This window comes from Sinocyclocheilus rhinocerous, unplaced genomic scaffold, assembly GCF_001515625.1.
Source record: "Sinocyclocheilus rhinocerous isolate Xijiao unplaced genomic scaffold, SAMN03320098_v1.1 scaffold166, whole genome shotgun sequence".
In the NCBI taxonomy this organism is placed as follows: Eukaryota; Metazoa; Chordata; class Actinopteri; order Cypriniformes; family Cyprinidae; genus Sinocyclocheilus; species Sinocyclocheilus rhinocerous.
Genome location: NW_015633186.1, coordinates 2,946,956 through 2,961,909, shown reverse-complemented (window position 1 = coordinate 2,961,909; position 14,954 = coordinate 2,946,956). Strand labels below are relative to the sequence as shown.

General features: G+C 37.7%; 1 protein-coding gene across 2 annotated transcripts in view; it reads right to left on the bottom strand.

The window, feature by feature from the left end:
• The window catches only part of LOC107743689 (ubiquitin carboxyl-terminal hydrolase 32), a 69,054-nt gene that overhangs the window by 4,824 nt on the left and 49,276 nt on the right, over positions 1-14,954 (bottom strand). The window contains exons 14-30 of one of the 2 annotated variants that reach the window (XM_016557063.1): positions 13,787-13,965; positions 13,072-13,212; positions 11,945-12,104; positions 10,789-10,943; positions 10,394-10,475; positions 10,189-10,263; positions 9,635-9,773; positions 9,245-9,350; positions 8,981-9,154; positions 7,984-8,158; positions 7,745-7,896; positions 7,543-7,654; positions 6,546-6,742; positions 6,281-6,465; positions 4,455-4,541; positions 4,241-4,361; positions 3,438-3,629 (exon numbers count right to left, since the gene is read on the bottom strand). In XM_016557063.1, coding sequence (XP_016412549.1) covers positions 3,438-3,629; positions 4,241-4,361; positions 4,455-4,541; positions 6,281-6,465; positions 6,546-6,742; positions 7,543-7,654; positions 7,745-7,896; positions 7,984-8,158; positions 8,981-9,154; positions 9,245-9,350; positions 9,635-9,773; positions 10,189-10,263; positions 10,394-10,475; positions 10,789-10,943; positions 11,945-12,104; positions 13,072-13,212; positions 13,787-13,965 — 2,432 coding nt within the window. The remainder of the gene's footprint in view (positions 1-3,437; positions 3,630-4,240; positions 4,362-4,454; positions 4,542-6,280; positions 6,466-6,545; positions 6,743-7,542; positions 7,655-7,744; positions 7,897-7,983; positions 8,159-8,980; positions 9,155-9,244; positions 9,351-9,634; positions 9,774-10,188; positions 10,264-10,393; positions 10,476-10,788; positions 10,944-11,944; positions 12,105-13,071; positions 13,213-13,786; positions 13,966-14,954) is intronic. The other variant, XM_016557064.1, reaches the window with a different exon arrangement.

Below are 14,954 nucleotides of genomic sequence, written 5' to 3'. Positions count from 1 at the left end.
ACATAAATGATTTGGCGCCACAGTCATGTCATCGCTGGTGTGGAAATGCTATGACGTTTCGAGAAACAATGAAAAATTAGTTATTTGTCGTGTATGTTTTGCATGATGATATGATGAATGGATGGTTCATTTTTAACAGCAGATTCAGTGACGTTAGAGTTGATCTGCGCCTCACTGCACACATCTGCGGCGTGTTACGGCTCCACGGGAACCGGAGCTGATCGCGGCCGCTCTAATGCTTGTTTATGAGTCAGCCGCGGCACGTTTCTGAAGCGGCTCTCCGTGCTGCTTGGCTAAAAATGGTCTTTAGTGAGTTGTCACAGCGTGGAGGACGGAACAAAACCTCGTCGGAGCCGTAAGGTATAACGGTAACATAACATGCTGATCGTGGGCTGCTTTTAAATGAAAATTTATTTATAAAACAAAATATCTTCTTTGGCCATATTAGCCTACTCAATAGCATTAACACAGGCTTTACTCCTTTCAAACTTTATCTGGAATGTCACCGTTTCTGTCACTGCAACTTCCCGATCAGGCGAACGAACACACACGAAATCGTCTGCCTCATGAAAAAAAATTTTTTTTTTAAATGTATTTTTTTTGCATCATTTATGATATTTTATCCACCCGCAAATAATCAGAATGAATTTTTTATTACCCGACCCGCAGATTATCCGCAGCGCCCGTGGATATAGGAAAAGCAAAATATGTTTGCTGCTTAAATCAAACGGATTTACTGAAAATGCAAATTCATTCTCTGCCAGCAGGAGGTGCTTTAAAGCAGGAGAAACAGACGTTTCCCCGGTAACGGCTGTACTGTACACACAGCAGCGCTGAGCTCACAAACGCTGCTTTATCTTTTGATATTTAAAGGTGCAGTAGGCCTACGTGCTCATGTTTATTCAACGAAGCCTTTTGGAAAATAGGTCAATTTTGATATTGTGGCGAGCGCCACAAATAAATAAATGTATGGGAAACACATCCCACAGCACAACCACCTGAGCCCAACTTCAGTCTACTCATCACCTTAACTTTAACTCTTGCGTTTGTAGCCGGAGCCATAGCCAGACTGATAAACAAACACAGACTGGAAATTAACTTTGGGCCAGGCGCATGCTCCCGATAAAACCGTCTATATAAAGCTTGAAGCATCAGAATCAGCATCGGTATCGGCCGATCACCATGACAAGAAATCGGTACTCCGTATCGGCTGCAAAAATCCTGATCGGAGCATCCCTACTAAAAATCGCTTGCAGTATCTCTGCTACTAAATTTATTTAAAAATGGATAGCTCTGTACAGTTGTCGCATCAGTTGTAGATGCGCTGTCTGTGTGTGAGCAAAGAAAACAATCAGTATAAATATAACGATCAGTATAGGCCTACTAAACATCGCACATCCTGCGATGTGACTATTGCGGATGCGCACATTGCGATATCGATGCTGAAACTATATATCGTGCAGCCCTAATTTATAGTTTGTAAAATGCACACTGATGTATAGGGAAGCGGCATTAACGATCCTTACAAAAATAATTTGATGACATGTTTTATTGATATCATACACATAGTGTAGGTAACAATAAAGTTTAATAGGGCTGGGTAAAAAATATCAATATCTCGATTTTAATCGATTCTCATTTTTACGAAACAATATCGATTCTTAAATCCCAAGAATCGATTAGGCTAGTCTAGCCTGTTTTCAGTCAATGGATGGAACTTTGAAGCGCACCTCCCATCCAGTAAATCGCAATAAGCATTGTGCGTTGGTAATTTTATTATGAAACAAAGTCTCACTGCAGGATTTTTAAGCTCAAATTTAAGACTTTTTAAGACCTTTTTTAAGACCTGCACAAATAAAATTAATACCATATGCGCTTACCATGTCTATGGTAAACTATTCAACTGTAAAATGACTGTAAAAAGCATGATTTACAGTTCAGATACAAGTTTTCACAAAAACAAAAAGTTTTATAAAATGATAGACTTCACATCTCAGCCTTTAAACCATTTTTAAGAAAAAAATTATTATATTAATTTAAACTTAAATTAACTTATTTAAATTCATTTAAAAGACATACAAACACATTTTACTGTTTTCTTCTTATCGATCCACCAGTTCACATTTACAGCTCTGCGTGTTTGCAGGGTAAAAACATGGGTCGATTTTCGCATTGGTCTGAACAAAAACAACCCAATGTTCCTGCAATACCGGAGGCTGCAGTTCTAGGACGGCATAGGACCTTTTTTTTGGGACAGCGCCATCTAGCCAATTCTATTCCAACAGAGGAGACCTGATTCAAACATCAAACAAATATATGCAAAGACTAGATCCATGGAAACTATTAATTTTTTTTATCTTTCCATCTTATTTTTATTGTAAGAGCTGACATGAACTTGAGTGTTCGAGGGGGTGTCAGCAATCTTCATTTAGCCTATTTAGCTGTGCAAAACAGTTCATTGTGCTGCTGGATGTTGTAAATTAGTATTTGTATTCAAATTATTTTACATTTATTAAAGTACTAATAAACACACTAATTTGTACCGCAATTGTTTTACCGTTTACTGCACTGTGTTATGTGTGTCACACATCAGACGCAAAGAGCTGCGGGTAATGAACTGAAGTCTTGCACAGACACAAGTCTTTCTTTCCAAGAAAACTGAATTTAAAACCAGAATATATATAGAATACATTGAAGTACATTAGGTTAAATATTTCAAGAGGGTTACCAATGGGTATGTTTAGGTTAAATATTTCAAGAGGGTTACCAATGGGTATGTTTAGGGTTAGGAGTTGGTTAGGACAATAATTAAGTGTATACAATTAAACTACATAATTCCTTAAAAATAATAATATACAGAATTGAATAGCAAGTACTATAAAATAGTATGTGCTGCTAATACATACATACAAAAAATAAATAAAATAAAATAATTAATAATAAAAAGGGTAAACTGAAACTGCAGCCTCCGGTACTGCAGGAATACCCTACTCACAACAACAGCCTTATTGAACATGCACATTCATTTTCTGCGAGCAGGAGGCGCTTTCGGAACTGTTTCCCTGCTAACGGCAGAACACAAAGCAGAGCAGCACCGGACTTTGAAACGTGCAGCGCTCATGTTTATTTAATAAAATCATAGACTTTTGAAGTTTAATCGTCACATTAAGCTGTATCGCAATTCTGGTCTGTACCCAAATTTAAGACCTCTAGAAATCATAATTAAGACTTTCTTGTACAATTTAAGACTTTTTATGACCTTAAATTTAAGACTTTTTAAGGACCCGCGGGAACCCTGATATAGATTTTTCTTGCTGGTCAAGTTGCATGCACATTCTAGTTTAAACATTTGAAAACCTTTTTTTTTTAAGTTTTTTTTTTTTTTCAAGAGACATGCATTTATTCCTACAGAAAAAGAAATAATTTGTGTTTCTGACCAGTACGGGAGGCAGCCTCCAGAGGTCCAGCTTCTTGGTGGCCAGGCGGTGGGTTTTACATTTGGAGCAGTAATAGAGCTCATCCTCTCCCAGCTCTTCTTCACTGGTGAAGGCTTTCAAACAGCTGTCCAGACTGATGGGTTCTGCCTGAGCGCGCCGACTCTGCTCTACACTGGGATGCTCTTCCACTATCTGCCCACATAAACATTAGCAATAGATTACCTGACACACATTAACAGAATGAAATAACTACTCAGAGGTCTGGACTATGAAAAGAGATTATATTTAAAGGTATTTTTTTTAAATGTACAGTTAAACATTTGTATTAGTTATAAAATTGGCAGTTCTAGTCTCAAATGTACCTTAAAAACTAGTGCGAAAACCATGGATTTCATTCTATCATCTTGAAATTTTAAGCAACTAATTTACTATGACTTTGCAGGAGCTTTTGCCTTCAGAAAGTGTCTTTTGCAAGTAGCAATGACGGATCATAATTAGCAGTTCAAGGCTTATCAGGAGCTTTTGTTTGAGGTAAAATAGGTAGCAGATCCAGAGAATAATTAATCATAATGGATTTCTCAGCTGTGATGTGAGATAGAAGTGACTCTCTTCACAGGGAATGACAGTACTGGCAGAGTAATCATTGGGTTTAAGGGACATATCAAGTCCTGCGGTGCGGCATCAGACTGAATCCAGTAACAAAGACTTCACCCATCACACAGGGACAAACCTTGAACTGACTGAAATCTCAATAGACTGGTTTTATGGCCTTTAAAATCTTTAAACATCCTTATAGCACTCACCCTTTCCTGAGAGGTCTGGTAACGAAGGTGCAGAGCGGTGGGGTCCCAGTCTACAGCAATGTAGGCATTCCCCAAAGATGCCCGGTCTTCATTACAGTCCACTGTGCAGCCTCTGCAGAACCTGGCAAAGTCACCGACAACCCTTGTCAGTCACGACAACCCACACTGTGTTGCGAGATATGTGCCTGCACAACCGCTGAATTTAAATCCTTACCTGTACCAGGGACACCAGGCACAGGAATTACCATCTTTCTGCACCACTCGCAGAGTGAAGGGGTACTGGTAGCCCATACTGTCATCACTGGAAGAGAGAGTGTTAACAAGTTTACTTAAACTTAGAAATTGTGGACATAAGTTGTGACATAAAATGAATAAAAATATTTAAAGGGGTCATATGCTGCGATTTCAATTTTTTTTCCTGATCCTGGTAGAGTAGACTATAATGCCGGCTGTTCTGACTCACAGACTGTAAGTACGTTTTTTTATATTTAAAGAGTTTTTATATTTTATATTTTTTATATTTAAAGCGAGTTTTTTGGGCAGTGTAGAGTAGTGCTTGTTGTTTGTCATTTCTCCGATCACAAATGCAGACATGGTTTTATTTTCACGTGGCGCGATGCAACGCAACTCATAAAAAGACAGTATAAGTCATTATAATCCATAATTATGTCCCCACTGGATGCAACGAATGCCTCGTTTATAATGGGTTTTCATGTTTTTGAATCATCGCTCCGGCCGGACAGGGCATCATCACAGTATGGTAGGGGCGTAACATTTCAGTCACACGCTTGAGGTATTCGGCCAATCATAACACACTGGATAGCTGGCCAATCACAACACACCTTGCTTTTCAGACCGATGAGCTTTGTAAAAATCAACGCGTTTCAGAAAGGCGGGGCATAGAGGAGAAACAATAATGTACAGTATGTGGAAAATAATGTGTTTTTTTAACCTTAAACTGCATAAACACATTTCATTACACCAAATACACAAAATAATGTTTTTAGCAACATCATATGACCCCTTTAAGATTCTGGACTATTTCCTAGGTCACCGCTGACTTTTTTAAACAAGCCAAGAAAACGAAGGAATTGTGAATTTTTCAATTATTATGATAATATTATAATTTGTAATGATTTGTATTAAATAAAAAAAAAATGCAATTTCATCAGTGATCCCAGATGTTTGAATAAATTATCAGTACATTTGTCACCTGATGTTTTAGAGGGCTTTTTACTACTTTCTACTGACAGAGACAATAGAGAGAGGAGACAGGAAATAATTGTGAAGGGAAATGGGATCCAGAAATGACTGCTTTAAAAACGAACTGCTCAAACACTTAGTACATCTTTATTGTTATCCAAATATACACTACCTTGCAAAAGTAAGATTTTTTTTAAAGAAATTAATACTTGTATTCAGCCCAGATACTTTAAATTGATAAAAAATGACTATTTTGTAACAGTATGTTACAAAATATATTTTTTTCAGTTTAATGCTGTTCTCTATATTGAACTTTTCATTCATTACAGAATCCTGAAAAAGGTATCATGCTTTCCGCAAAAATATTACGCAGCACAACTGTTTAACAATAATAGTAAGACATCTCTGCATATCTGCATATTCTTAAGGATCATGTGACACTAAAGATGGGATAGAGTATTGGGTGCTAAAAATTCAGCTTTGACATCACTGGGATAAATGAAAATTTACAAAAATATATTTAAAATAGTAAACAGTTATTTTACATTGTAATAATATGAGTAGTATATTTTTATTTAATGCCATGTCAGCATCTTAGGCTATTTTCATGGGAAAACAATTAAAACAATACAAGTATTGCAATAATATGACACAATATTACCATTTTATTTATTTATTTATTTTATCAAATAAATTCAGCCTTGGTGAGCATAAAAGACTTCTTTTAACAATTTTACAGACCTTAATTTTTTGAATGGTAGCGTAATTAAAACCTGTTTTGGCAAATATTCAAACTAATCATCAACGTAACCCTTGTGAGCTGCAGATGCCACTGACCAGTCTTGAGCATGGTTGCTGGCTTCCTGTGGGGGCAGAGGGCTGGCAAGTCGGGACACCTGGATCCACACTGCATCATACAGGTCCTTCTTACTTGTGTGAACTGTGCATGGCACAATCAGCGGCATACCGAACAGACTGGGCCTGTTCTTCTGAGAGGACAGGAAGTACAGCTCTGTCCGCATCTGAGGGGACAGACCTCGCACTTAGAATGCTTACGACCATCATGTGAAGTCCAACAGTGAATATATCAGTAAATCCTCACCATCTTTCTATGCATGGCAATGATGTAGCCAATGAAGGGGCTGTCTTGCACCGGCACGGCATGGCCATTAGGAATCCCATTGGCGAGGGGCTTCTCTGGGGTGCAGGGGACCACTGTGCTTGGCATGCCATTAGGAATCAGGCCAGACTTTCCAATGTGATTATTCCCTGCTGTCCCATTAGCCACAGGTGTTTTTTCTAAAAGAGACATTTATGGGTCAATGACAAATAAGAGTGTCTATGGTAAAGCGAAAGCTTCTCTTCTAAAGAAGTAGTTGACCCAAAAATGAAAATTTGCTTAATATTTACGCAACCTCAGGCGATCTAAGATGTAGATGAGTAAGTTTCTTCATCAGAACAGATTTGGAGAAATTTAGTATTACATCACCTGCTCACCAATGGATCCTCTGCAACGAATGGGTGCCGTCAGAATGAGAATCCAAACAGTTGAAAAAAACATTACAATAATCCACAAGTAATCCACACAACTCCAGTCCATCAATTAACATCTTGTGAAGTGAAAAGCTGCACATTTGTAATAAACAAATCTATTATTAATATTTTTTCATAACTTTAAACTGTTGATTCTAACTAAAATACCGTTCCTCTATCCATAATATTGCTTTCTCCAGTAACAGAATGGCCAGAAGTGACATTTTAGAGTTAAAACACCTAAATGATGGATGTGTTTCTTATAAACATGCAGCTTTTGAATTCAGAAGACATTAATTGATGGACTGGAGTCGTGTGGATTACTTGTGGATTATTGTAATGTTTTTATCAGCTGTTTGGACTCTAATTCTGATGGCACCCATTTACTGCAGAGGATCCATTGGTGAGTAAGTGATGTGATGCTAAGTCACATTTCTCCAAACCTCAAAGAAACAAACTCATCTAAATCTGGGTGCCCTTTGGGTGAGTAAATTTTCAGCAAATTTTCATTTTTGGGTCAACTATTCCTTTAAGGAAAAAGGACAGAAGTAATCAATCCTTGTTACCTGTTATCACTGGAGACGTGACTGAGGTGGGTGAGCCAGGCACAGGGATCTCAAATGCACAGAGAAAGCCGTTCACAGAGTGTCGCACCTTCTGGTTGTCTTGAGGAAAGTTCTAGACCAAAGACAAGCATTTGTTTTAAAAGTCATTCCACATGGATTGCATCAACAAAAGTGTTGTTGTGGTGAGTTGAGTTGAGCTGACCTTGATGTTGGATGTGTGAACCTCAGCCAGTAGAATCTGCTCAGGTTTCAGGCTGCACAGCTCACTCAGCTGTTTCTTCAGGCCCATGTACTTCTCATCCATGTTGAGACGCAGCCCGTACCGCACCGGAGTGGAGCCGTCAAGTTTGATAACTGCAAGTCAAAAAAGCTTTTATGTGAGAATGGCATATCTGCTGATGGATTTTAAAGTGTTTATGTTTTCTCTCTGCTTGGCTTCACCTGTGATTTCTAAGTGCATGGAGCTGTCCATAGGAAGCGGCAGCGACAGGAAGTTAAAGGGGTCGAAGCGGGCACTGATATGGCCACAGGTCTTGCACTTCACCTGGGACCTGAGCTGCCCATGGAAGAGGTCGACCACGATAGAACGATTTCTCCGCAAATGGTTTTCCCAGGCCTGCGATGAGAACACACAGATGTAGTTAGGGTGAAGAAACGGCTTCCTATTAGCGTATCATCAGTGTGCCCATTTAGGTTCATTAGGGCCCTATGAAATCAGTTTTATTTTTTCCCAAATTCTGTTTTTTCCGTTTGAATTTTTCTAGACTCTGTTTCAATGGTTAAAATAAATTTTATTAAATCAAAAAGCATGTCTAATTCATTGAAATCATGAAACTTACAATATTAAACAGCAATTTATTAAAAGTTTAACAAAAATTTAATTTCATTATTATTATAATTTTTTACCAAATTCTGTTTTCCATAAATTTTCTGAATTCCATTTTAATGGTTTCATTAAATATTAATAATCAAAGAATCTATAATTAATTGTTTTTTTTTTTATTATAAAAAAATCCAGAAATACTTTGTGTATTTACATTTTTCTGCTAAATATATTCTGGTAAATACTTTTTTCTGGTAAATATTCATTTTAATAATAACTTTATTAGCAGTAGTAGTACTATAATTACATTATGTAATATTTCTGTCACCGTTTCTTCAAGTTAAACCGAACTTTTATTTTGACAGGTTGCTGTGAAGACCTTTAAGTTTCTGTTTGTATCGACAATAGATTTACTCAAAAGAAACAGTGAAATGCTCATGAAGAGACTCTCAGTGCAGTTTTAGAGATTATGTTTATGTGTTCATGTACTCATATAGAGGCTGCAAATACCGTGAGCGTCACACGTGATTCTGTATGTGTGTAAACAAAACCGTGCGTCTGCGCCATTTATTTCCACAGAAAAATGGGGCTGAAAAACAGCAGTATGACACCGACCTCTGTGGCCACTTCATGATCTGGCCGACCATCGCTGTCCTTGAGCTCCACGTACGGCTTCTCATGGACACGATTCAAGTCCTCGTGAAGCCCATCCAACAGGAAGGCCAAAAGCTCCTGGGAGTCTTGTTGCTGGAAGCCGTTGAATCTTGGTGCATACTTTGCTATCGTCCACTACAAAAATGTTTTTAAAAAATAGCATAATAATTTTAATGGAAACATTTGGGTTTGATGCTCATGATAATAGAGATGTTATCAACTCACCCTGAGTTTCAGAGGTGCAATGTTCTTCTGGGTGCCGCTCCAGAGTTCCTGTACCAAATCACCATAGCATTTGGCCATGTGACCACGCATTCCTATTGGATTGGTTCTGTAAAGGCAAGACACAGCTCATTGGTCAAGAAGTATGGCAGATATCACAAAAGTCACTTTCAAAACAAGCCGTTTTCTGCTGATCAACGTGGCGTGACCAACTCGAACGTGAGCAAAATCTTCTTAGCCTTGCACAAAACTCCCGATTGTGTGGATTTCAGTTTAAATGAATGGATTTCACCCACAAAATTTTAAAAAGCAATGGTAATTGTGACTGCTCATTAACTTAGTAGTTACAAGTGGTTTGAGTTAAAAAGAAAGGCACTGACCATATCTCCGTACCTGTTAAGCTCATAAAGGTGTCGTCCTGAGATAAAGTACTCAGTGAGGGGCTTGGTATTGCTTACACACTGAATACTGGAGTTCATGAAGCATGTGTTACCCAGGTTACTCAAACCTGTGGCACCTTTCTCTGTAGGAACTGCAAGAAAAATAGCAAAATTTATACACAATTATTAGAGACTGAAGGTTTGATTAAATTTATACTCCTCTGGCTCAACCACTTGAGTACTATCTCCATGAAGTTCAATTACTCAGTATTTCATAGAGTTCGATAGCAACATTGTGAGTCTTTAAATGTCACAGCTGATGTCTGTCTTGATATGACTTCTATATTGGCTTTATGTATTTGCTTCTTGGACTCTTGTTGCATTCGTTCCTGTGTTAATAATATACTTGATATGTGCTTTGACACAAGTAACTGGTCTAAAGAATTGTATTATAGTGGCATCTAGGCAAGGTCAAACTCAGATAAACATTCTGACATTTGTAGATAGCTTGGCCAGCTTCCAATTTGCATAAATTTTTCCAACACTTTCCAAGACCTCTGACATTACCTTTGTGTCTGTCGATTTTGCTGCTGTTTGCAATGAAAGACATTTCCTCTGGCCAGCTCATATCTTTGTTTCGAACTAGAGAGAGGGAAAGATATCTTAATAATGTTTGTACAGCCATGAATGCTTCGCAATTTAATCCATACAGCTCAGCACATGTGAATTGAGATAAAACTTTTATTAAGACAGATAAATGTCACAGACATACCCTCAATGACTAAGTGCTTTTCGTCTTGAATTTTCAAACTTTCTAAAGTGTGATCTTCATCGTCTAGGAGAGTGAGGTAATTCTGATAAAAAGACAATACAAATCAAGATTAGTATACAATATAATGGATGTATCATAAATTATTAAAGACCTAAAGATCTCTATAATCAGAATTCTCCTCCCCCAATACCACCAGTGGCTATTTTTGAGATGCTCCTCTCAAATTTTCTGGATTAAATTGGAAATATGTGAACACAGGAATTTTCATTTTGAAGCGTTTCCTCACAGCTGTGAGGTGACATCGGTAACTTTATAATGAGGACAGATTTGCATATGAATGTCTTTGATCAGAGTTTGATGTTCTTTTATTCAGTATCTGTTAAGGAGGTCCCCACCTCACTATTGTAGAGCCAGAGGCGCGTGTCCTCTTCTTTGATGCGTAACCTCTGGGACAGGTACTCATGAATGTCTTTAATGGTGCCCATCCTGCTGAAACAGCCTGTGTATGCCAGCACTCGCTTCAGAGGGGCGTTCGGAGAAGGAACGTTTCCTGAGTTGGGAATGAAGCAGCCTTTAGCATTCTCTTTGTCACATGCAATACAATATTTAATATTGTTTCAAATACAACCCTTTAGAGCTTTTCCACCCTACTGTGTTGTTATATATTCAAAAACTAACTTTAAGTCATTGAAAATGTAAACTTAATTTTACCTACTGTGCTAAATTAGTCAAGTAACACTTTTATGGTTTCATTTTAATGCAATAATGAAAAATGTAAAGTTTCAGCCAATTCATAGATTCTAATAAGCATGCTATTAAATCAACCAGTCACAAGGAGCACACAGATCAATAACACACACACACACACACACAGCCCCAATACCTGATTGACAGACTGAGGATTAGTTGTAAGGAAGCAGCAAGAAAGGGCAAAGGTCATTTTCAAAGGGAACATTAATCAATTCATTAGTTTGGGTGATTTAAATAAAAATCATGTCACATTTTTAAAATTATTCTTGTAAAAAAACAAAAACAAAATCAAATAAAAATACATTTAAGATTCCTACAGCAATTATTGATTTCATTGGAGACCAAAAAAAAAAAAAAGGTTGGTATGATTGCAAAGCAAACAATTATAGGAAATCAGAGAGTGTCTTTACCCACACCAAACAGTCTTCTGAGCCTGGCAAAACCATGACCACATTCTAAATTATACTATCGCCTACCCACTTTCAGGGCTCAACAATAAGGAAGCCCACTATTAGGCCAGCGCTGTGTTTTCATTACATTTTATGTTTCACAATCACTTATATGCGTTTTTATGTTTCACAAACTTAAATATTTTGATATATTCAACATTAATTTATATTTAGCTGTCATTACAGTTTTTTGAACTCAGATGATGACTCTAGGTGTTGGCATCAGGATTTGGCTCTTTAGTTATCCAGACAGATCATTTTGGTGAGACCAAGCTGGGTGTTTTAGAAGATTAGAGGAGGTGGTGGTCAAGGCAGTGGAGGTAGCCTCTCTCTTGCTGCAGGCTTACGTTACCTCGGGGCATATGTGGAGGGAACATTCGCAGGCTGCTCATACCCATATTGACCCAGATGTTAGACTGAGGGTTGCGTGTGGCCGGTTGCTGGCGCAGGAACAGAAGGTAGCGGGGAAAGAGCTCCAGCTCTGGTTGAGCTGTGATTGTAGACATGATGACCTGAAGGAAGAGGCAACAGCATAAGCACAATGGAGAGATGCACTGGGCTTGACTATAGTGGTGCGCTTGCTTAAGAGAGAAGCTAATTTGAGTGAAAAGTTCACAGGCCAGATTCGCATGACCATTATTTGAAATTTTAAATCTCTTTTCATGGTCATTCCGCATTTAAAATGATTTTAAACCTCTACTGCATACATAATGACAAAAAGTTTGATTTATTATTCTTGCATAAAATGAACTTCACTACCACATTCAAAAACAAATTCTGATTATATAATAAATTATATTTTCTTATATTTTAATATTATATATAATTGTTTTAATAGTATATATAGAAAATTAAACATGCTGCTAAAATGATTAAATAAACGACATGCGACATGTTTAAATTAATTTATTTTTAATTAAATTTAATTACGTTTTAGTCTGAATATTAAAAAAAAAATAAAATAAAAAAACATTTCAGCTATTTTTCATATTATACAAATTATTGTAATGACTCCTAATGTTTTATAATGAAGGTTACTCAATAAGAAATATGACTCATACATTTTATGGGGGAAGAATCAATAATTAAAAATTATTTCTCAGTTTATCCTTCACATGATGTGTCATGTCAGCAAAAGATTTTAAATCACCTCCAGAATGTAACCCTATTTACTGTTTATTTGACATCCCATCATTAGCCATTTAAGGCTATATAATATGAATCATGTGCTTACAAAATGAAGAAAATGAGTCTGATAATGAGAGGCAACACTGTCCAATAGAGGGATAAGTCAGAATAGAATTCCTTCTATATTCAGGAAACAGGTTTAGTAATATCTGACAGCGTTCATGTGACACTTCATGTCATGTCATAAGGAATATTGTGTATCAAAGCAAAAAAAGTCAAGGCAAATGACATTCACTGAAGCACAAATTAAATGCCCAGGGTGTCACCTCTGATGGGAGATGGCATACATACCGGTCGGGGCAGGCTGAGGTTGGCCCCATACCAGTGGTAAAGTGCCCTCCATACCGGCTCTGGCACCGTCTCAAAGTCCCGACCATTTACCAGCTGTTGGGATTTCTTCAGCCGGCCTCCCTCCATGGTCAGTGTGGGCGCCTGGACAAAACAGAGTCACATACTTCATATTGACAGCAATTTGCAATGGCAACTTGTAGCGACTAGTTGACCTCCAGTGAATAAATCACAGGCGATGTAAGCGTCCTTCACCCTGCTCTTCTCCGATGACTCTGAGAGTGGGAGGATGGATGAAGAGGCGGATAGGAGTGAAAAGGTCTCATTTTGACTTAAATACTGCTATGCATTGTGTTGAGTAAAGAAAGCCTGATAATACAAGACTGCAAATGTGCTTGTGACAAGGCATTACAAAAGCAAGTAGTTTTATTTAAAAATGCTTTTAGCTTCACATAAAAGCATTCATTTTCTAGAACACAAATGTTACAGACCATTCATCACAGGATTCATTTGTTCTAGGTGATTTCAATTTCAAAAATGGCACTTTAATGTCATTTTGAGCTCTCTAAAGCTAAAATTAGAATAGAAGAAAAACAGCTTGAAAGTGTTATTTTCCATGCAGGTCTATTGAATGCACTTTAGCAGTCATTTTGATGAACAAGAGGATTATCAGTGGCTTCCTGGTTTTGGTGGGTGTTCTGGGCACATGTACACTCACCTTCATGGGGTCGGTGGTCACCAGAGGCTGGTTGTCTATGGCACCAGGTCTCTGCACAGCCATGCTGTTGGGCAAATGGCCATTGGCGCTGGAGAAACACTGGTTGTTGTTGTCAGAGATGTTGTGCTGCCGAGCAAAGCAGACATCTGTGGCAGAGGAAGTGGTGTGTGGGATCAGGCCTGGGGAAGTGAAAACACATTGTGTAATGGAGGCTAAACACTGTATCTGAGACTTAATGGCATTTTACTGGACCGGAGCACTACCCATTAGGGCTACTATTCTTTGTTTCGAACACCACAGCTGAAAGTGTTGGAATTTAGTATTCGAAAGCAGTCTCTAATGCTAAGGCTGAGTTTATTTGATCAAATGCAGGAAAAACTTAAATATTACTAAAATTCAAAATAACTGTTTTCTATTGTAATGTATTTTAAAGAGTAATTTATTCCTGTGATGGCAAAGCTGAATTTTCAGCAGCCAAGTACTCCAGTACTCCAGTACTTTGTAACATTATAAATGTGTTTACTGTCACAATTTAACCTGGCCTTGCTAAATAGAAGTATTAATTTCTTTAAAAAATACCTGAAAAAGTCTTACTGATGGTAAACATTTGAATGGTAGTGTATATGGTAACTGCTAGGCTCTGACATTGAGTCTTAAATTGTACTCTTAAAGGGATAGTTCACACAAAAATCAAAATTCTGTAATTAATTACACACCCTAATGTCGTTCCAAACCCATAAGATCTTTTTTTAAATCTTCGAAACACAAATTAGTATTTTGGATGAAATCCGAGAGCTTTCTGGCCCTGCATAGACAGCAACGCAACTGTACTGTACCACATTCAAGACCCAGAAAGGTAGCAAGGACATCATTAAAATAGTCCATGTGACATCAGTGGTTCAACCTTAAAGGGATAGTTCACCCAAAAATGAAAATTTGATGTTTATCTGCTTACCCCCAGGGCATCCGAGATGTAGGTGACTTTGTTTCTTCAGTAGAACACATATGATGATTTTTAACTTTAACCGTTGCAGTCTATCAGTCGTATAATGCATGGCAATGGTAACAAAATCTATGAGAGTAAAAAAAATATGCACAGACAAATCCAAATTAAACCCTGCGGCTCGTGACGATACACTGATGTGTAAAGACACGAAACGATCGGTCT